The sequence below is a fragment of the Ambystoma mexicanum genome, chromosome 1p, assembly GCF_040938575.1.
Source record: "Ambystoma mexicanum isolate Mex_15411 chromosome 1p, UKY_AmexF1_1, whole genome shotgun sequence".
Classification (NCBI taxonomy): Eukaryota; Metazoa; Chordata; class Amphibia; order Caudata; family Ambystomatidae; genus Ambystoma; species Ambystoma mexicanum.
The window spans coordinates 1,073,385,112-1,073,406,287 of record NC_090921.1 but is presented as its reverse complement, the minus strand read 5'-3'; the positions used below and the strand labels follow the sequence as shown (position 1 = coordinate 1,073,406,287).

The window sequence follows — 21,176 nt, the reverse complement described above, 5'->3', positions numbered from 1 at the left end:
TGCTATCTTACCAGTACACCAAACAAGTCAAGTCCCCATGCTTCCAAGTTTCCCAGTCATTATGCCTGGATCCCTGTAGGTCACTGATTTCTCTGTGTATATTTGAGATATCAACGGTGTCAAATGAATGATGTTGCCCTTGCATTTCTCAAATGATTGCTACACTTTATCCACTTACACCGCTCACTTGAAAATAACACTATTATAACAGTAATAATAATCGTTCTTATGTTGTGCTTCATGACAGATTCTGCCTTCTTCTAAATATTATAATAAAGGTGTTACAGACAACTGATTGAGCAGAGAAGTTTGTCAAGCGCCACAAACAGTTTTCTGGATTTGGCTGGGTCATGTATGTGGGTAAGCAAGGCTGTATCAGGGACCAACCATGCCCCTTGCAAAAGTGTCTACTAGTGAAAGGCACTTTCCTTACGCTGCATGTGCTTTACCTCCTTGGCATGTATGAGTGCTTTGATTGGTCTTTTACAGAACATTGGAGGAGTGGTGATTAGTGAGTGCACCTGCAGTGATTTTGTAAGATTGTGTTAAAGACACTACGGTCCACTTTACACGGTTGCTGGTAGGCTGGCAAACTCGGCTTACCGTTTCCACCACCTGATATCATGGTAATACCAGGATATTACAGGAATCAGAGGAACCGTAAGTTCCCATTGGGAACAGTGAAGCGCCTGCGCCGTTGCTAACAGTGCTGGTGCCTCAGTGATTTTTCTGGCGGTAGGGACCTTAACTACTGGCAGGTCGGGCCTGCCGGTAGTTCACTGCCCCTACCGGCAGACTCAGAGTATGCCGGTCAGAAATAGGATCTGGTAACCGTTGTTACCTGCACTTTTTTCTGGACCAGCATCCTCGTAATGAGGGCCAATTACGGAGGAGGTGTGAGACTGTTTTTTCTGAGTGTAAAGAGCTGTACCACTGGCTTGAGTGCTTTAAGAGGGCCGTTCTGCTACCCTGAGGAGTATCTGGGAGAACCAATACTATGAGGGTTCAGCCTTCCTCTGCATGGCCGGTGGATGGAGACTCCCTGCATGCAAAGTGTGTGGCAGTGAGAGCTTTGAATCAGTGTATTTCTGGAGTAAGCCGTAGGGGGATAGGGAGGTTTTGCAGCGGGAGATTGCATTGAATTCATCAAATCTTTTTCAACATATTTTGCCCCAAATATACGTGGCGGATGGGTATAGGCGAATAACTAATGTGGGGTTTTATGGGGGCGCTGTGGGGCCCCACCCTGCATATATTTGAGGCAAAATCTACTGCAAATTGATGAACTGGAATTATCTTTTTGACCAAATCACATACAACCGGGTGTCTTTTTTGGATGCAAAATGGCCCCCTTTGGTCCATCCAAGTCTCACATTCTAAGTATTAAATTGCACATCCCTATGGCCATTCAGGATCTGGCAGCCATCTTTCAGTCAGGCAAAAACAAACAGTTTTGACTTGTGTGCAGTGGAAACACTTTCTTTGTTGCCTCTGTAAGTATTGAGATCACATGCCCATGTAACATCACATTTTGCCTAGTGTTCCAATCGCATGACCAAGTCACCATCATTTGTTTGGTTTTGCAAGAACATGCTCAGATGCTCAAAGCATATTACAGGTATTACCATCATACAGTAAAGTACCCACGTCATTGCCAGGTACTAATACAAATTACTGGCTTTTGCCACTGAACAACACCAACTCGCACAGTTTACTAGATATTTCAATAAGTTGGCATTATATTTGCCTCATATAATGATATCTTGGTGATTTTTAGAGAGCTTCATACAGATAAACGGCTTCTAAGCTCTATAGTAATCAGCATTATTATTACCCACTGATGGTGCTCGATTCCTCCGCATTCACAAGAATGAAGGGCCTAGTTAGCCCCGACCAGGGTTTCAAACCTGTCCCATGGCATCATCCCATTCCGGGAACAAGCATTTATTTATTTAATTATTTTTCCATTTGTAGAAGCGCACAAAACCCTTGGGCATCTAGGTGTTGGTTACAAACATAATGATGACGGTGGATGCATACAGTATATGGTTAATTGAACTGGTGAGTCTTGAGCTTTTTCCTGAACAAACAGTAGGTGGGTTCAGATCGGAGGTAAGGGGGTAGATTGTTCCAAAGGTTGGCTGCCACCACCGAGATTTTGGATCCTCCTGCTCTTTTGCGTCTCAATCTGAAGCCTGACCATGAGATATCCATCTGGCATGCAACTACTTGCTAGAAGTTAGCATTATGTTCCCAGGCAGCTATTGCCTCCCCATGCCTATGTACCCCTATTAATATTGATATTGATATTTTATTTATATCGTGCTCGTACACAAGTGTTTCAGAGCGCGACCAGGCATGGGAGGGGAACAGGCGAGAACAAAGCAGCGATCTTACTGGGGCCAGTGACATTGAGAATGCACAAGTGCATGGGAGACGGGGAGGGGGAAAGTGCATGGAAGGGGGGAAAAGTGGAAAGTGTGAAGCAGAGAAGAAACAGATAAATAACAATAAATAAATAATAAAGGCAACAAACAGTTTTAGTGCAGCCAGCAATTTGCAGGTGCTAGGTTTAAGGCAGCAGACAGGGTAGGTCTGATAAGTGCAGGAAGAAAAAAGGGGGGGTGGGCTGTATGGGTACAGATACAGACCCTAGTGCAAGGGGTGGCCCGGAGGCAGTGCGGGAGGGTGGCAGGGTGAGCAGGTACCTGGGCCCGGAGGACAGAGGGTGGCCAGGTCCATGGTGCCAAGAGAGAACAGATCAGCAGGGGAGAGGGGGAGTGAAGGCAGAAGAAAAGAGGAAGGTCTTGAGGTGCTTCCGAAACCGGAGATGGTTCTCCTCAAGTTTTAGAGTGGCAGGGTATTTCTGCCATTTCCTGCCATTTCCTAGCTATTGGCATCTTACTCTCAGGGACACTCGCAATATGGCAGGTTTGCTGATTAACTGCTCAGGCACTTATACTATTTGGCAGGCCTTGACATCATGTGTAGGTGCTCACATCATATGGCACCATACCTGTTTCAACTCATAACCTGCCTACTTCTCTTGTCCTACAGCTCTTTGACGTAACTTCCAGGCTCTCTTTGTAACCTAACTGTGCTTAACCGCCTCTTATCCTTTCTTTCACTCCCCTCTTCCATTCTTCCGCCAGAGCATTTGGAAGGGCCGCTGCGTACTGTGCTTCTACCTGAAGAGAATCATTGGCTCTTGCTTTGCTTTTAATTGAGCGAAATTGTTGAAAAAAATGATTACGCAGCAGCAATAGACACTTTTGTGGCAGCAAAATCTAGGAGAGTGTCCTTCATTTAGTATATAATTAACAGAAGTAGGAGCTAATGGAAATTAATCCCGTGTTGTAGATGTTGTCTACTTATTCATTTTAAGTACACTTCAGAAGATATTATTGAAATGATTTAAGGACATTGGCTATGGAGTGCAGTGAGGGGTAGTAGTAGTAGAGGAGGCTGTATTCTGGTGTTTCAACCTGGGTGCACTATTGTGTAGAAACTTCCCTGCCACTGCGAAGAGTGATGACGGACTATCCGTCCGCACGAGGAGCACCGTCAGCAGATGCGCCGTCGCCTCTATTTTATGACCCGGCAGGCTCATGCGTCAGAGCTCGTCCCAGTACCAATGGATCCCTCAACGCACATTGGCTTACCCGAGCTTCTGCACAGCACATGGCACCCAGGCACTACTTCAAAACGAATAAAGAACGATTAATACATAGAGATATATGTCCACAGAGAAAAGGCACTAAGTAGAAGGATCGAGTTCCTTGTCGTCTGGCGTGCCAGGTGCATGAAGTTTATTAGAAGCCTTGCGCTCCTCTTAGCGCCAAAGCAGTTCGCCGAGAGGAAAATCAGATAATAGATTTTCATTTTCCAGTGTGTTAAACAGCATAATCCAATTTGCCTGCCCTTTCCCCCCTTCAGCCAGCCACCTCCCTGAAACCCGAACTGCGAATGAACTGTCGGCCGCCCGGCTAAGTGTCTTTTCCCTCCAATCCGTTGACTGACGTTTCTGGGAGCCGGCCGCACTTCTTCAGGGAAGGGAGCAGGATTCCTGCCAACACACCACTGTGTATGTTTTTGACAGGCTTATTTGTAATCTCTCTGTCCTATGTGGCGACTGGTGTCCCAACTAATTGTGCTGTCTTTGATCTCCTGTTGGAGAGTGACAGCGAGCCCTTGTTCATTTAGAAAGAGAGGAGTATTCTTTCTGGAAGTGTGAATGTACCCAGAGAGGGATGTCTTTCACTTGACGTGTTTGAGACCTTTTTTTCTTGATTTCTGGTATATGGCATTCTTCAGACATTTCCGCCTGTATTTTTCCACATTTATATTTTTTACATCAATTGTCTGCATTGTTTAATGTTTTTTTCTTCTTCCCCTTCTTAACCATTTATGTCACAACCGGCAATGGTTAAGTGTAGGGTGACCAGATTTCCAAAACGAAAAACCGGGACGATCAACAACATAAAAGCAGGAATACCCCATCACAGCCCGCCAATTACCGCCCATCCCCCAACGCGCCCCCACAACCACCCCCTAATCACATTTACAGGACTTCTCGTTTCCATAGAGTGTATATGATCTCATTTGTGCAGTTTTGTCTGTGAATCTTGGCATGTTAATCCAAAACAAGTGTTTGCTCCCATTGATATCACATGGCTTGCTGTACAACCATTGCCAAGCCAGTCTCTGTGGCACAGTCAGTAAGTGTTGTGACTTTGTAAGCGTCGTGAAAAATAATTACGATTTTAATTACCGTAGCCACCCAACCATGCAAACCCCGGAGAGGGTTTCTAAAATGAAAAAACTTCCGGGACCCCGGGACAGAGGGTGATTTCCTCGGGAAAACCGGGACGTCTGGTCACCCTAGTTAAGTGAGGGCCAATGTGCCAGTAACCTCTGGGGAGCTCACCGGGAAGCATGCTCACTTGAGTGAGCCCTATCCATACTGGCATGCAGCAGAGCACACCGCGCTGGAGAATGGCGTGGCCCCGGGCACGGCAGGTATCCCTAGCACCCACGGCCTAGAACAAAGAAAGCTCTTCTTACAAGACTCTAGAGTGGGCCAAGGCCTGTGTTTTTCTCTGGGTCATGGGAATTTCTCTGGGCCTCATTACACTTTCCGGGGGCCACTGGAGGGGCCTATCACCTCGCCTGCCTTTGAGGCCTTCCAGGGGCACCACTGCTGCCATGGCCAATTTGCCTACCTTGCCTGGCCGTTTTTTTCTTTTCCTTCTGTATTTTACTGATAAATACAAGTTTGTAAGTCATTTTTTGCACATCTCGTTATCTTTACTTGTTATTAAAAATGGAAACCAGGAAGCTCTAATTATGCACCTGTCCACCTATGTTTTAACCCTGGTCATGGGGCTGTGTAAGTGGATCCCCAATGCACGGACTGTTTGTGTCACTTTCACACGAGCACAATTCAAGCTTTTCTGTTTTTCCAATGTCTGGTAAAAGAACGAGCATTGGCAATGGAAGGATTCCCAGGAACTTCCACAAGTGTCTGCCACCCTTTCCCGGGGACGGTCAGGAGTGCGAGAAGACTCTAGCCCAGCCCATCTCTATAGTCTATCTGGTCTTTTTGAGATGCAGGAATCCGCCCACTTGAACGAGTTCTAAGGGTACTTGGTATTTTTGTTGGCCACACAAATGTGGAATAAATGTGCAGAGTTTGGATCTCTTGGAAAGCGAGGTCCAGATCCAAACAAAAGCTCATAGCCAAAATTTGCCACCTGTTCATCACCTTGTGCCTTCCTTATTGTGCTCACTACTTCCATTTCCCTTGTCCCAGGGCAGTCTTTTTACAGGGCTTGGTTTCCATGTTTCCACTTCTATATTCTAATGATGGGAAACATGCACCTTTCCTGCCCAGGCCCTATGTTTCCCTTCTGAGCTCTTAGATCCCAGGGCATCTCTCTCCTATGCCCCAAAGCAAAGGCCAAACGAAGAAAATGGAAACTTCGGCTTGGTACTGCTAAGACCCTGAACTCCAGCTCCACACATTCCATGTAAGCCAGCAGCACGTGCCTCACACCTCTCTCATGTCTTCCCATTCCCACCCTCACACACACCCAGTCTCCACCCAGCTTCCACTCACCACCAACCCACTGAACCTCATCTACATTCCACTTAACCACACTCACAATCCACCTCCAAAGCACACACACAACCTCCTGCTCATCAGTGCTCATCTTTCAATACTAGATGCAGTGGACATTTCTGACCTCATCATCACTCACACCCTAGATGGACCCTTTATCATAGAAATATGGCTAACACCCACTGCACAGACATGGTTTATTTTCTTACCCCACAGCATTCAGCACAAGGACTGCAAAGGGAAGACTGGCATAGGCTTGATATTATCCACAAGACCTCATAGATATGTACCCTGCAGGAGCACACCACACCCGCATCCATGGAACTCCTCACCTGTAACTTCTCACCCACCCATGATCGGAAAGCTACCTCCCAACTAATATACCAACCAACCCCAAACCATCAAGGTCTTTTTCAATGAAATAACAAACCTCATCACAACAGCATCTGTAAACAACCCAATGCTTGACAGCATGGAAGTCATTTAGTCACAGAACCAAACCACAACATAACATAGTAAATGCACTTAACCTGGTATTAACCACATCAGCAGCCATTGTTTGCCTTATTCCCCCACCTTTGGATTCAACAGACCATGTAAACATAACCATCCTGAACCACATATCTCTCTCTCACTGGGGCCAACCGAAACCAACCAAGGCACCCTGCTGCTCCTTCAAGAATTTACCATAGACATGAAAGATGGATACTTCATTTTCTTGGTGTTCCCATCTGACCACTCAGAGAATATCAACATCCAGCTTAGTGCACTCAACTACACCCTAAATGAGACCAACAACACCCATACACCACTGCAACCTAAATCCAACAAACATGCGCCCGCCACACCATAGTACAAATAGGGACTCATCAACAGAAAGTGCTCCATTTTCAGACAAGAAAGGTTCTGGAAAACATTTCACAAACAGGAAGAGCTCATCACCCTGATAATCCTCCAATCAACACACAGGAAAATAATCACCACAGCCAAAACAAACTACTTCACAACAACCATCATGGAAGCATCCAACAAGAGCAGATCAATCCTGTAAGCCTTGAAGCACAGCAGCAACAATCTGCCTGGGCCTGTAATACCACAATCCACTGGCAAATACAACTGCATCCATTTTTTCTGCACTGATAAAAATAGATAAGGTGACAGAATGACAGCTTCAGACACACAATATGTCTGCCCATACTAGCCCAGAATATGTCAAGATGGATTGAATTCAAGATAATGACTTCTTAAGACCCTCCAACACTCTTGCAGACCTCAAGCCCACTACCTGCAAAGACAACATCCCCTCCTCCATTGTGAAGGCTATCACAGGGGACACACACACACACACAACACCTCTCCACATCATCAATGCATCCCTGATATAAGGCATGTTTCCTGATACAGTGAAAATTGAACAGGTCCTGCCCCAGCTGAAGAAACCCCACACTCTACCAGGATGATCTGATCTGGCCAACTATCACAACATCATGCTTCTTCCCTTCTTGGCAAAGTATCAGTCAGCACAATAACTCAAAAGGATCACTCAGTACAGTCTACTACAGACTGCAAATCTGGTTTCCTGCCATGATGCTGCACTTAGAGCACAACCATCCAATCTATCAGTGACAATCTAGACACCCTGGATGTGGGGTATCTCTGCTTGCTCATCCCACTCGACAACGTTGGCACTTTCAATACCATTGACCATAAAGCCCTCCTCACCATCGTCACCAGACACATGAGCTTTGACGGAACAATCCTCCAGTGATTCGCCTCCTACCTCTCCAACTGAGAGCAACTCCTGCAGAAGGGTCACAACATATCCCAGTGCTAACCAATAACCTACATAATTCTTCAAGGTTCTGTCATGTCACTTGTCACTTTCAACCACTACATGGAAGCTCCGTGGATACTCCTTGGCAACGCTGAGATCAAGATACACCAATTTGCAGAGGCTACCCATGTTAACCTAAAGATCAATTACATCAATGACATCCATCGACTCAAGCACTGTCTGTCCCTCTTCCAAGTGTGGATGTCAACCACCCACGTAAAGCTCAACATGACGAAGACTGAATTAATTCTCCTAGTAAACCCATGAAATATGCCCCTGCCCAGAATTGGCTGGCTGACATTAAGCTGAATGAATTCATGTTTCAACTATCACCCACTGTAAGATCTCTCAGCTTTTCCATCGACTGACCTCTCATTTAAACCACACATTGAAGAGAAGCCTGAGCCGCATGGTACAAGATTGTGCTCCTTGCACTGTCAAGTCTTTCATCCTTGCCCTGAGCTTTTAGAACACTGTTCCAGTCACTGGTTATCTCCCAATTCCTTACTTACAGAAATCCCAGATGCCACCTTGCCCCTTCTGAAAGCCTTTCCACATGCGGAATCATGACTCATAAAAGGATGAAGAAAGTGGGACCACAACATCCTCATCCTCAAGGAGCTGCACCGACTACCCCTTCAATTATACATCATGTTTGAGACAGCCTGCGTCACCTACAAAGTGGTTACAACCAAAAGACCACTTTACCTGACCAAGAAACTCGCCATCCCCAGAGGTCAGGACAATACCTGAAGCCACAGAATTGACAGGCTGGAAACAAAGATCTGTACAAGGGTAAAAACAGGAACAGACCTTTTCTTGCTATGCACTCTAATTCCGGAACAAGTTGCCAATGCACACATAACTGGCCCCTCTATCCCACACTTCAGAAAGGACCTGAAGACCCTCTTCTTCAATGAGCATCTGAGCAAACGCTGATCGCTCCACTCAACCCTACATTTCCTGCTCCCACCCCCACCCCACGTGCACTGCACCTGGCCATCCCATCTCCCCTGCAGCCTTCACACCCTACTGGAAAGCCTGTAGGTGCATTCCCTTGTATTGCACTCTGTTGCTGCACAGCTAGGCTCAAGCTTTATAAATCCCATACATGCATACAAGCCTTGGAGCAAGGAAATAAGTATCAACTTTTTTGACCCGATTCACCAAGGACTTGAGAGGCTCCCCAGTTTAAGAGTATGGCTCTTGAGAGGCACATAGTATCTGAAGGACAACATAGAACAAGACCTTTGGAAGCATCCATGTCACACCTGGTTCCGTGGTGATCTCACAGGAGTTTGAGATTTTGTGCTTGAGAGTGTTATCAGGTAGTTTGCTTTAATAAAGTTGAAACCCGATATGGGGAATCTTCTTAAAATCTTTGTTTAGCCATTAGGCCAGTTTTTAATTGCCACTGTTTTCTCCCAAAGGTATTCATATAGTAGGCTTTTTTCATTTTGATCATTTTTTTTGTGCCTCTGAAAGTTGGCAACATTTTTTGATGGACAGGGTTGGAAGGCTGAGTGGATCCAAAAGTGTTCATGTGTGCACCTGTTGTGGGTGGTGAATTATGTGGCTCAGAGACTGACACTCATTCAGAGGTGTGCAGGGGTTGCACCAGGCGCTGCCTGCCTTATTGGGAGATTGGAAGTCTGTGAAAGGTAGTATTATGCCATAACAGAAATCAGCCTGCCATTGGGCATCTATGGCATCTTCCATGGCCTACACATAGATCTGCAAGGGAGGCAGCATTGCGTGAGTGCTGGGAATGTATCTAACATTTTGCGGCAGGATAGTCAGAGCGCAGTGGCCCACGTTTTCTCGCTCATGCAGTTCCAAAGATGGCCACCTCGTGTTGTACAAACATACCAGGACATTGTGGTCTTAGCCAAGAGCAGCTCCCCACCATTTTTATAATGTGCTTCATGCCGGACTCGAGCCTCTAAGCGCAGGACTGGGTGTCAAACCTATGTTGCCCGGCACTGTCTTGTTTCCAAGACAATCACGTTGCCTCTGAGCTATCCTCTTGTTCTATAGCTTAACCACAAGCCACTGCACAAAATAAAATGCAGATGTTGCAGCATCATGCTTTTCTTAAATCATGGGGTGTTTCCCCAGAATGAAATTTCACACAAATAAGGCATAGCTGATTGGGCAATAGATCTTCTTATAGTTTTTTCAGCAGACATGGACATCACACAAACGTGTTTAGCTCCATCCACCTGCGAATCATGACTCTTTACTAGACATTACATCTTTCCACCATATTATATTTTTTTCTCACAGTGAATCTCAACTGTATTTTTCAAATGCTCTCCACTGCCATACTTGATTTTCCTCCCTCAGCCTCCAGGGTGTGGGTGTCCCAAATTTATTTTGCTACTGTTTTCCACTGGCATGCTTGATTTTCCTCCCTCAGGGTCCTGGTCGTGGGTGTCCCAAATGTAATTTTCTACTGCTTTCCACTGCCATACTAATTTTTCCTTGCTCCGGCTCCAGGATGTGGGTGTCCCAAACATATTTTGCTACTGTTTTCCACTGTCATACTTGTTTGTCTTCTCTTAAGGTCCAGGGTGTAGGTTTCTGAACTGTATTTTGCTATTGTTCTCCACCGCCATCATTTCTTTTCCTCCCCCAGGGTCCAGGGCATGGGTGTCTCAAATGTCTTTTTGCTACATTTTTTTCTTTAACTACCACACTTGTTTTTCCTCCATTAAGGGCCACAGTGTGGGTTTCCCCAAAAGTATTTTGCTACTGTTTTCCACTGCCATACTTGCTTTTCCTCCCTTACGGACCAGGGTGGGGGTTTCCCAACTGTATTTTGCTCCTGTCAACAAAGGGGGGACATAGCAACACCCCATTGAATGCATCCCTGTCAATCCTTTATGATAAGCTCTGCAAGATCCTTTCTAAACAGGTGTCAGGCTCTCTTTAATGGAACATCAAACACGGCACCACAAGGAAACCTAACCGTATCTCACACAAGCACGGCCCACCCACGTGCATACCGCTCAATAAAAACAACTCGATTGCACACACCAAAAACACACATCACCTCCTCCAATAGAATACAGTTGAAACCCACGCACAATTCAGACCAGCCGTTCACATAGTAGGACCCTTCTGACTCTCCCACTCCCTGACAAGTTATCACGGGACCCATTCTCTCACCTGTTAACTATGGGTTGCTGATGGCCACTCCCTACCCACCTTCGTGATGGCTAAAAATGCACACACTCATTTTAGAAATCCATTTGTCACCTCTTACATCTCTGACTGTGATCTTCCGAAGGGCATTCAACCCAACTGCGCTTCAAGGCCATACCAATGGCGCCTCGATGCCCTTGGGTTACTGCGCGCTTTATACATGAAATAAATAAATAAACAAGTGACATATAACATAACACTAAATTGACTGGCCTTTTTTCACTTTATACTGTGTTTTCTCAAGGTTATTTCGTTAAGATTGCTCCTTATTGTCTTTGTTTGTTCACTTGTTTGTTTATTTTGACTGTGCAGTGCTTTGTGAGGCAATTGGGCATGGTTCTCTATCAAGTGCTTTCAATAAAAAATATCAAAATCTAGTGGCCCTTATTACCAACATACTACAGCGCCAGCTGAAATCATCAATATGAGTTTTGATTATAGCTGGGAATTCAATATGTCAAGACTGCAACATTGTTATGTGAAGGATGGAAAGCCGAGGCAGTGTCTCTATGTTATGGTGCCACAAGCCAGTGCCCTTTACTTCTAAAGTACACTCTGCAAGCATGTGTAGAATTTAGTTTCACAATTTCATCCAAAAGTATGGTGTTGTAGCACCTTAATGTCAATAAAGGCGACCGAACAATATTCCCGGAACATCTTTTCTATAACAATTCTGAAATTGCAGACTCCATGTGGCTAAGGGCCTCCTCGTCATTATGCTGATCTGAAGGCACATTATGATGTTTTTTATCCTCCTAATAACTCATTTACTTGAGTTTTGTTTATAGGAAAAGTGAGTCTGTTTCCATAATCTCTATGAACATTCTATGGCATTGCACAATGCCTTAGGCATGTCTCCAGCCCATCAAGAACTTAAGGTTGGTCTCCAAAATCCTGCTAGCTTTCTGCCAGCCTTGTTGGGGAATGATGGCTATGTTTTCAGGGTCCCCACTCTTGAATTTGCTTCTGTTTCAGCTCTTTTATGAATCAGATCGATTTAAGTGTAGAAGGGTACTGAAGACCCAGGTGTCACGGCCTTTCTGTGGATGTTAGTATGATGGGACCACACCTCTCCTTTCTCTCACGCATCCACCCCTCCCCATAACCATTCACCTCAGCTCTTAAAAACAACCATGCACTGGTATAAGTGCTTGACACAAGAACATAAATATATAAACTAATGGGAACTTTATGGTGACTTTTCTAACAAAAGTTCTTAATGGAACTGCACTACTGAGAAATTGATTGTTTTGCCCAAAGAGCAAAGGTATCTTGCTTAACACATTTCAGATTCCTGGTCTGGATTATTCTCCATCTATATTTTGCCACTTGCCCTTATGCCCACAACTTTCTAAAAACCTTGGCCATTCATCAACCCAAAAACACCCTCCTTTGCGTGCATTTTAGCTAATCAGAGTATGGAACATTACAGCCTCTTGATGGGTCAAAATTATTTGCATCTGGCCCACCTCAAGCTTCTCTGATTTGATCATTTTCACCCAAACGTAGAAGCAATGGATAGCGGATTGTCTGCTGTGATGAATTGGATTCTGCTCTGCAGGAGTAGAAGGATGAGTGGGAGTAAAATGGTCTGCTCAGCCCTCACAAGTCTACAAACCAAAACAAAACACAATTATAAAGGTAAAACAGGGACTGTTAAGAGATGTACCTCCTTAGCCCTTTGCAGTAATGTGTGCCGAGGGAAGGCTATGCTCTTAAGAGGGTTGTGAAGGTGAACCCGTAGTGATCCAAACAACACAGTATCACAGTCCAAAATAAAGGGAATGTCTAATCAAGGTTGTATAAAAACACATATACTTTAATAAAACACAGCATCTCCACGTAGAACGAACAGAGAATACTGTACAAAATCCCACCCCAAAGGAAGAACAGAGAAGATGCAACAGACTGGAGAAAGTAGCAATCTGAGCGTGGTACAGGGGTGCTAGATCATTCACTTGCCACAGAAAGGATATATTGGATGAAAACAGGAGCGATTGTGACCTAACCAGTCTCTAGGGTCCAAGTGGACAGAGGTGGCAGCTCAGAGTCAACAGTACCTGGATTCAGTTCTTGGTGGACTGACAAAGTCATACTCCGTGTCCAACATAGATGTGTGTGGATCAAGCTCAGTTCGGCTGCATTGCATCGTGTGGGCCCAAGCAGAAAGCAGTTGTCGAGTAGGGGCAAAGGCGGGTGCTCTCTTCCTTTGAAGGGCAGCTCCCAAGGTTGCAGGTCGGGCGTTTCCAGGAACACTTCGCAGTTGGCCAAGCCAAGCTTCAGCTGCCGTTAGGGGTCAATGAGGGATGCTCCAGTGGTTCGAGTCAGCAGGTGACGTTCGTCGAAGAGGTGATCTCGGCACAATCAATGAGGCAGCAGTTTAAGAGCTAGCTGGGTCAAGTTGTGGTTGTAACCCATGATTAGAGTCTGCATGTGTCTCTGTAGTGATTTGGTTTCGGTCCCGGCATTGAGAAGTCGCTTCGGGCCCAGCAGGTGATGAGCTTTAGTTAGGACACAATGCAGTGTTGAACAGGTTCAAAGTGCAAGCAAGTTCAAAGTGGTGGAGGAGCGCAGCAACCAGTGTTGACGACTTCCCTTTGGTTCCAGGTGCAATGAACATGAAGCAGCTGGTTCAATGCGTTAGAACAGGGAGCTGTGGCTGGTTTGGTCCTCTGGTTGCTGTGAGGTCCACTTAGGGGGACTCAAGGATATGATGGTTCAGTTCAGGGTCTGCTCTGCCAGCTCAGGAGATCCTGGGGCAGAGTGGTAGGTTGTAATCCACAGAAGAGGTCCAAATGTGCCCTGGGAGTGGGTAGGGAACAGATATTTCTTATGTCTTGGATGATTCCTTATTCATCTCAGACCGAGGGTTTTGGAAAGTGAAACATTCCCAAAGGAAGTCCAGTGAGATCTTCAAATGGAATCTGCCGCCTTAAAGGATTCGAGAGTGCCTGAGCAAATCTGTCAAAGGGGTAGAACCCCTTCTTTAAAGGCCAAAGTCCTCAGGTGATTGCACTAAAGCTGGCCTGCTTTCATGGTCCAATCCTTGCTCTTGAATAGAGTGGACTTTGCCCTTCTGATCACACCCCAAGTGCTTTGCTCCAGAGGGACAGGAAAGAGAGAAAGAGAGAGGAGCAGTGAGAATCAAGATGGTAGAAATCTTCTTCCATTGACCGGAGCCCTCCTGCCTATCAATAGCCCGCCCCCTTCCCTTCTCACTGAGAACATAGGCCTTTAGAGATGCAGCTCCCTGGTGTGAAGCTACTCCTTTTAATGGGCATGCTCCTTTAATGCCCGAGTGCAGGACAGTTGCTTGCTGTGTGGCTGTCTCGACCAGAGGGTGTTATCTGCCCTCACAAAGAGATCAAAGAGGAGGCCCAGCACTCCAGGTTCCTGTCCTGCCCTTTGGTGGGCTACACCTGGCTGACCGGAATACACATCACCTTCCACAGCAGAGCTGACTCACAGAAGCTGACAAATGTGCGATATCAATCAATTGGAATGTGGTGGCAATAACCAAAGTAGTCCCTTGCACTATGCCTAAACTTAGGCATAGCTTTATTTTAGAGATTATCCTGCCGCCCTCTTGGGCAACCTATGATCATCGTCGTTTGGGTACAGGGTTGCATACCCTAAATGCTGCCCATGCACAGAAGAGACTTTTCTGTCACTGACACTGTTACATGGTCAGCTGCGACCTCCGAACCTGCTGGTGCCACTGGTAGAGCAGGCTCTGCGACTCAGGACATTGATACAGCAGGACAGTTACATACCATGCTTTTGGCATGTTATGTTATGTTAACAATATGTATTAAGCGCACGTACACTCTAAGGTATCATGGGGCTGGTAGCATGGAGAGGGGAATTTAATGGTACAACTGATTCTAGATTCTAGAATAGTGTAGTTTTAAGTAACCAGCGAAAGACAAGATGATCAGCAGTCCCCCGTAAAGCAAAGGGAAGGTCATTCCAGGCTTTAGCGGCTGCCGCCGAAAAAGCTTGCCCCCCTGATCGAGATAGTGTAAACTGAGAGACTACTACAAGAAGAGCTGACTGGGAACGCAGGGAGTGAGTGGGCACATAGTGCAGGAATATCTCTTGCAGATATTCTGCCCCAAGACCATAAAAGGCCCGATGTACGATGCACATGGACTTTTGATCCGATCTGCAATGGGAAGCCAATGCAGTTTCCTTAGCAACGGAAACATATGGGCTCCAAAAGGGGGGGTGAAGAATAGATCTGGCAGCACCATTCTGGAGTAATTGTAGCCGCTTGATCAAATAGCCAGGCTGTGCAAAATAGAGCGAGTTGCAATAATCCAATGCACTCAGGACCAGGGCTGCAATCTGCTCATCCATGGCCACGGAGGCAGAGATATTTACCCCCTGGTTTCTGACTGACAAGACAGGTGTGTGGAGCGGCCCAAGATATGAGGGCCAAAAGACCATGCTTCAAAACGGGTGGGGAGATGTAGTACCCACGACCAGAACCTCAGTTTTACTGCCATTAAGCTTTAGCCAATTCATCCTCCTCCATGTCCCCAGGTCCTCCAGGCACTTCCTAAGGCGGACAGCTGTCTCAGATTGTGTGAGGTCCAAACGGACCAAAATGTGGGTATTGTCTGCATATGAGTAATAGCAGAACCCATGAGACTGAATGAGGAGCAGGAGAGATCTGATATAAACATTAAACAAAATAGGGGGCAGCGCAGAACCCTGAGGGACCCCACAGAAAAGAGAGACAGGCCAGAGCAAAATGGAGCCAAGGAAACTGACTGGGATTGATCCACAAAAAGGTTGTAAACCAGTCCAGGAGTTGGCCAGACAGGCCAGCTGCCGAGAGATGGGAGACCAGGGTAGAATGGTCCACTGTGTCGAAAGCAGCTGAGAGATCTAACAACAGAACTTCTCTGACACCCCACCCCCCCCCCCCGATCTACCAAGTGCACCAAGTCGTCAAGCACAGAATTCAGTACAGATTCAGTGCCACTCCCAGGTCGAAAGCAGGACTGAAACAGGCAGATTTAAGTCGATGGATAGACGACAATACATCTGAGTTAGAAAAGAAAGGAAACGTAGACCAGGATCCATTTGCAGAAAGGGGTTCAATAAAGTCCCTAACAGCCGTAGGCGAGGGCACCTCGTCTTTTATATTGTCGGGAATGGTAGATATTTTGGTCACAAAAAACGCAGAGAGTCACACAAATCCTGTGAGGGCGGCACCAAGGCATGTCCTTTCTCAGAGTTAGATAACGATTGAACAAGATCAAATAGGGTCTTTGGTTTGTTCAGTGCCTCCTCTACTTTTTGACTGAAATAGACTTTGTTTGAGTTAATAACTGCTTTGTAATGGCATGGAGCTGGCAACAGGAGAATCTGGTCAGCAAATCATCCTTTCTGAGATGGGGGGCAGGCAGTTTACCAGTTAAGTTCTTAGCAGAGTCATGGGGCCATCCTGCATTTCACAAGTTAGAATCCCACATCAGAGCTGACTAAGCAGTTCATCCTTCAGACGTTTATAGATTAAGTACCAATAAATCGCTTAATAATGCCTTTAAATGTGTTAAGTTGGAGGGTTCTGGCATGAAGGGCTAGATAAAAACACACAGGATCTATTAATTATTTCATTAACATAATTATTAAATATTAGTAAGAAGGATGGTAACACCATCCAAAATCAGGGAAAGCTGACATGTATGCAAATGTAGTGGAGGACTGGGGACAGTGGTCTGCTCCAGGCATCTCATGATCCAGATCATTTCAATGCAGGAGGGTGGGGGCCACACAGGGCCCACCATGTACACATCAAAGTGTGATTCAACAAGGACCGAAATCCCAGTGCAGTAGAGCCACAGCCTAGCAAACAGCAATATTGTGACATTATGGTTACTTACCCACTCTCCCTGTCTCCACCCCCTCTGCCTCTCTATAGATAAATATATAAATATGCATATGTGTGTGAAGAATGTATGTATAAATACACACATATATATATATATATCAAACAGGGGGGAAAAGCTGATTCCACTCAGTTTACGGCAGCGCTCCTCCTCAAATACCAATCCCCACCCGAACACACAGACAAAGGATCTCTGTTAAAGTCCTTTATTCTTCATGAGGTGGACAAGGTAAACAGAAAACACACAATAACGTGTTTCACCCTAACAGGCTTCTTCAAATTGTGATATATATATATATATATATGAACAAGCACCCGGACGGTGCAAAACATGTTGCCTAAGCGGCCTCCCACACCGTGGGAAAGTTTTACAGGACTAAATGTCATCTTTGAAAATATACTTGACATTCAGGTAATGCATGGCTATCCAGTGGTCCCTGAGTGCGGGCCTGGCACTGTTTTGTGTCTTGGTGTTTGGTTTCATGTGTGCATATAGCTATATCTCCATTCTTCACACTGCTTCCCTGCTTCCGCCCCCGTTGTGCCGCCCTATTCTCTCTTTCTTCTTCACTTGTCCTGTTTCTTGACTGACAGACACTTTAAGCCCACAAATGTTTCGCTTTCTCTTTCTTTCATGCAGTCTCTTACTTCACTCCTTAAACCTGCTAATATTCTGCCTTTTCTCTTTCTCCCTCCCGTTCTTGCTCTTCTCTTTTATGCCTAGAGTCTCACCTTCTTTTGTCTCTCTCTCTCTCTCTCCCTTCCATTCTCACTCTTCTGCTCACTCCGTCTCTCCTTTGCCTCCCTTCTGTTCAGTCTCTTGGCTCTTGCTCAGTTCACTTTTCCACTCCCTCATGTTCCTTCTGTTTCACTCTTTATTGTTTTCTCTCACTCCTTGTTTTCCTCCATTACATCATTTCTCCTTCTTCCCATCCTGTTGTCTTTCTCTCCATCAGCATCTTCCTCCATCCCGCTCTATCTCTGGCCCCTTACTCCCATTCTCTCTTGTCCCTCGTCTCATTCTCTCGCTCCCATTCCCCCACATCTCCCTCATGTGCTGTCTCCCTAAAGTTTACTGTATCAATTCTCGCTCTACTGTTCCGTCTCATCTTCAGTCTCGCTTTGTCTCTTCTTACTGTCACTCCGGTCCATTCTTCCCTTACTCTCCCTTTCATTTAGTGTTTCATCTCTTGGCCATAGGAATCGGATGGAGCCACAGTGTCAACCCCCAACTCTAATAGAGTTTGATGTTTTCTGCAATTCAGGCTAAGCAGCTATGAATGATTCTTCAAGCTGTGGAATTGGCTTGCAGCGCCCTTAAAGGCAGTGATGTCCCCTCCACAAGATAGGGTTCACCCCACAATTTGTAGAACGTTGCCCTCAAATATAATGTATGGGAGAAGTCTTTTTTTAGCAACCTTTGATGATAATTATAGCCAGGACAACTTAGGGTGTAGGCACAAGGCTTTACTTTATCATCACCAAAAAGATGATCAAAAAAGTACCAAAACCAGGTTCAATCATCCAGTCCAAAGCCTCAATGGAACAGACCTACAAACCCACTGAGCTGCACTGCTGTCCTCAGGACTTTGTATGCTCATTCAGTTGTTATGCCTTTAATACTTAAGTTAGTGTCGTAGTAAGTTGGGTAGACAGAGTATTATACAAAGGCTGGATGTCGGCAGGGGTGATAAAGTTTTCGAAAAGAACAGGTCAGTGGTCATCAATTGGTGTGAACATTCATAAAGTGAAAACATGTTCTGTAGGGTATATTCCTATCTAGTGGCAGTGCAGGTGGAAGAGGGCATTCATTAAAGCACTTATACAGATATTTCATGTGTGTATGTTTGTCTTTGACAGGCTATCGAATGCATCACCCAGGGCCGTGAGCTGGAGAGGCCTCGTACCTGCCCAAGTGAAGTCTACGATATTATGGAAGGTTGCTGGCAGAGGGAACCCCAGCAGAGGCTGAACATCAAGGAAATCCACAGCCGGCTTCAAGCCCTGGTCAAAGCGCCCCCTGTCTACCTGGACATCCTCAAGTAGCAAGGAAGGAAGAGTGGAACGTAGACCCCACTCTTATTGGCTGTAGTAACGTAACGTCAAGCAACGGCTGCCTCCCAATGACATGTATCCGAGAAACCTATGGTGGCCACATCAGACAAGCCAAAGATCGTGACTTGGAGAGCACGTGTAGGTTGGGGTGTGATAGAGGCGCATTATTGCTTTGATCCCAATCAAGGCCAACATTGTAGGTCACACTAGTCAATAAATGGCCAAAGTGCATTAAGGACATGTGTTTCGTTGAGCCGACTGCTTCTCAGGCCAAATCCTCATATACTGCTGACGGCTCTGGAATCAGGGCATGGTAACCCTTCAACATGCCTGTCTGCTGACTCAAAGTCTTTGCTGCTACTGCTTCAGCTCTTTCTTTCCTACAGTCGATAATGCGCACCTCACCCGGATAAGTGACCCTCGCCTGAGCTCCTGCCGGAGGAGTCTTCTCTTTTCAAAGCTGCTCAAAGAACTTGTGAAACAAAGAAGGGAAATACACACCAAAAATGTGTCCATGTTTTTTATGGCTTAAAATCTGAGTGTAATATAAATGGTCCGCTATTAATTTTGTAAATAATTTATTAAGAAACCTGTTATTTATCACTTGTAATTTATACGCTGGAATATAATGGAACCAAATGCTTCATCAAGTAAGGATTCAGAATGAAAATACTGAGATTGTTTCCGTTTCATAGCGCCATGATATGTGTTTTGTGTTTGCTGATATTTGGCTGGACTGCCCCTGAGTCTTGTTACGCGACTCTACGTTCACGCTGTTTGTTGGATTCTCTCTAGGCCTGGAGCCTCGAATGTGAGTACACCGGCTCTTCTGTACAGATAACTTAAGATATAAGCACTGTTAATTCAATGAATATGTTCATTAAGAAGTTTTCACTTACTGTGTAATGGAGCCAACCCTACCCACTCTGCCTATACAAAAGTTGTTTGTTCTGCCATAGTTTAGGTAACATGATATAGAGTTACGAAGCATGAACGCATCATATACTCGTGCCTGCCATCCCACAGGCTACTGGGTTAGGCTTTACCGCTACCACCAACCTTCCGGGAGCTTATCCATCTTGGATTATCTCATTCTGACAATGCTCCACTGTAGCCCTGGCTGACTGTTGATGTAAGCCCCCTGGAACCTTCCATTTTGAAATTGACTTTACATTTCCGTGAACCCATATTAAGAATTAATCATTATTCGGCACCTGAAAGGCCTTTGGGAAATGTGAATATTGAAATTTATGTCTCTTGTACTCACGATAGACACAATCAGCGCTGATCAATTAGTAATGCTAACTCATATCAGAGACCATTGGAAGTGGAATGGACATTCCGTCACTCTGCTCTTTCATCTTTCTGTTGCTGATCGTTGGCACTTTGGGTCTTGAGCTCTTTCGTGTTTCAGGGCTCTTGAAAAGAAGTATAATAAATGTGTTGGCTCTGTAGCGTGTCTTGTCTGTCTAAGCATGATCCCTGCATGGTACAGTCAGCTCCACAGAGTACATGTGGAGCCTGGTGGGGTGTGAGTGATTCAAATCAAACATCTTATTAGCCCATTTTTCTCTTTATACATTAGTACTAGGACTCAGTGAACTATTGCTATCTGGACGGTGTTACACTTTTGTTTCTTAAAATTCAGAGTAAACGTACCCTGAACTTAGAGCGAGGGTCCATATTTTCATGGTCATAGGTGTAGGAAGACAGGAAGTGTCCCCCTTAAAAGGCCTCTCTGGTGCCATGGGCAGCTCATGGGTGATGAAGATGCAGGACACATGTGTGGCTCTTTGGAGTCTGTTGACGATATCTGCGCAAAAATAAGTTAACATTTCATATCACTTGTTGTGGCACTCAATTTCAGTTTAGATCATTTGTGTGTTGTGAAGATTAAAAAAACATTCCTAACCATTTCTTTTCTAACCCCAACAGTAACAGATGTCAGTTCCTATTCGACATTTGACCAAAATTGCTGCTGATAGTGATTATCAATTGCCAAATGATTGCCATTCACAATCACCCTTTCAAAATGATCTGCAAATCTTAGTACAACATGA

General features: G+C 45.4%; 1 protein-coding gene across 2 annotated transcripts in view; it reads left to right on the top strand.

Moving 5' to 3' along the window:
* NTRK1 (neurotrophic receptor tyrosine kinase 1) overlaps nt 1-20,570 on the top strand; it is a 336,100-nt gene extending 315,530 nt beyond the window's left edge. The window contains exon 17 of one of the 2 annotated variants that reach the window (XM_069604563.1): nt 18,922-20,570. In XM_069604563.1, the coding sequence (XP_069460664.1) occupies nt 18,922-19,107 (186 nt within the window). In that variant the 3' untranslated portion in view covers nt 19,108-20,570. The remainder of the gene's footprint in view (nt 1-18,921) is intronic. The other variant, XM_069604566.1, reaches the window with a different exon arrangement.
* The last annotated feature ends 606 nt before the right edge of the window (nt 20,571-21,176 follow it).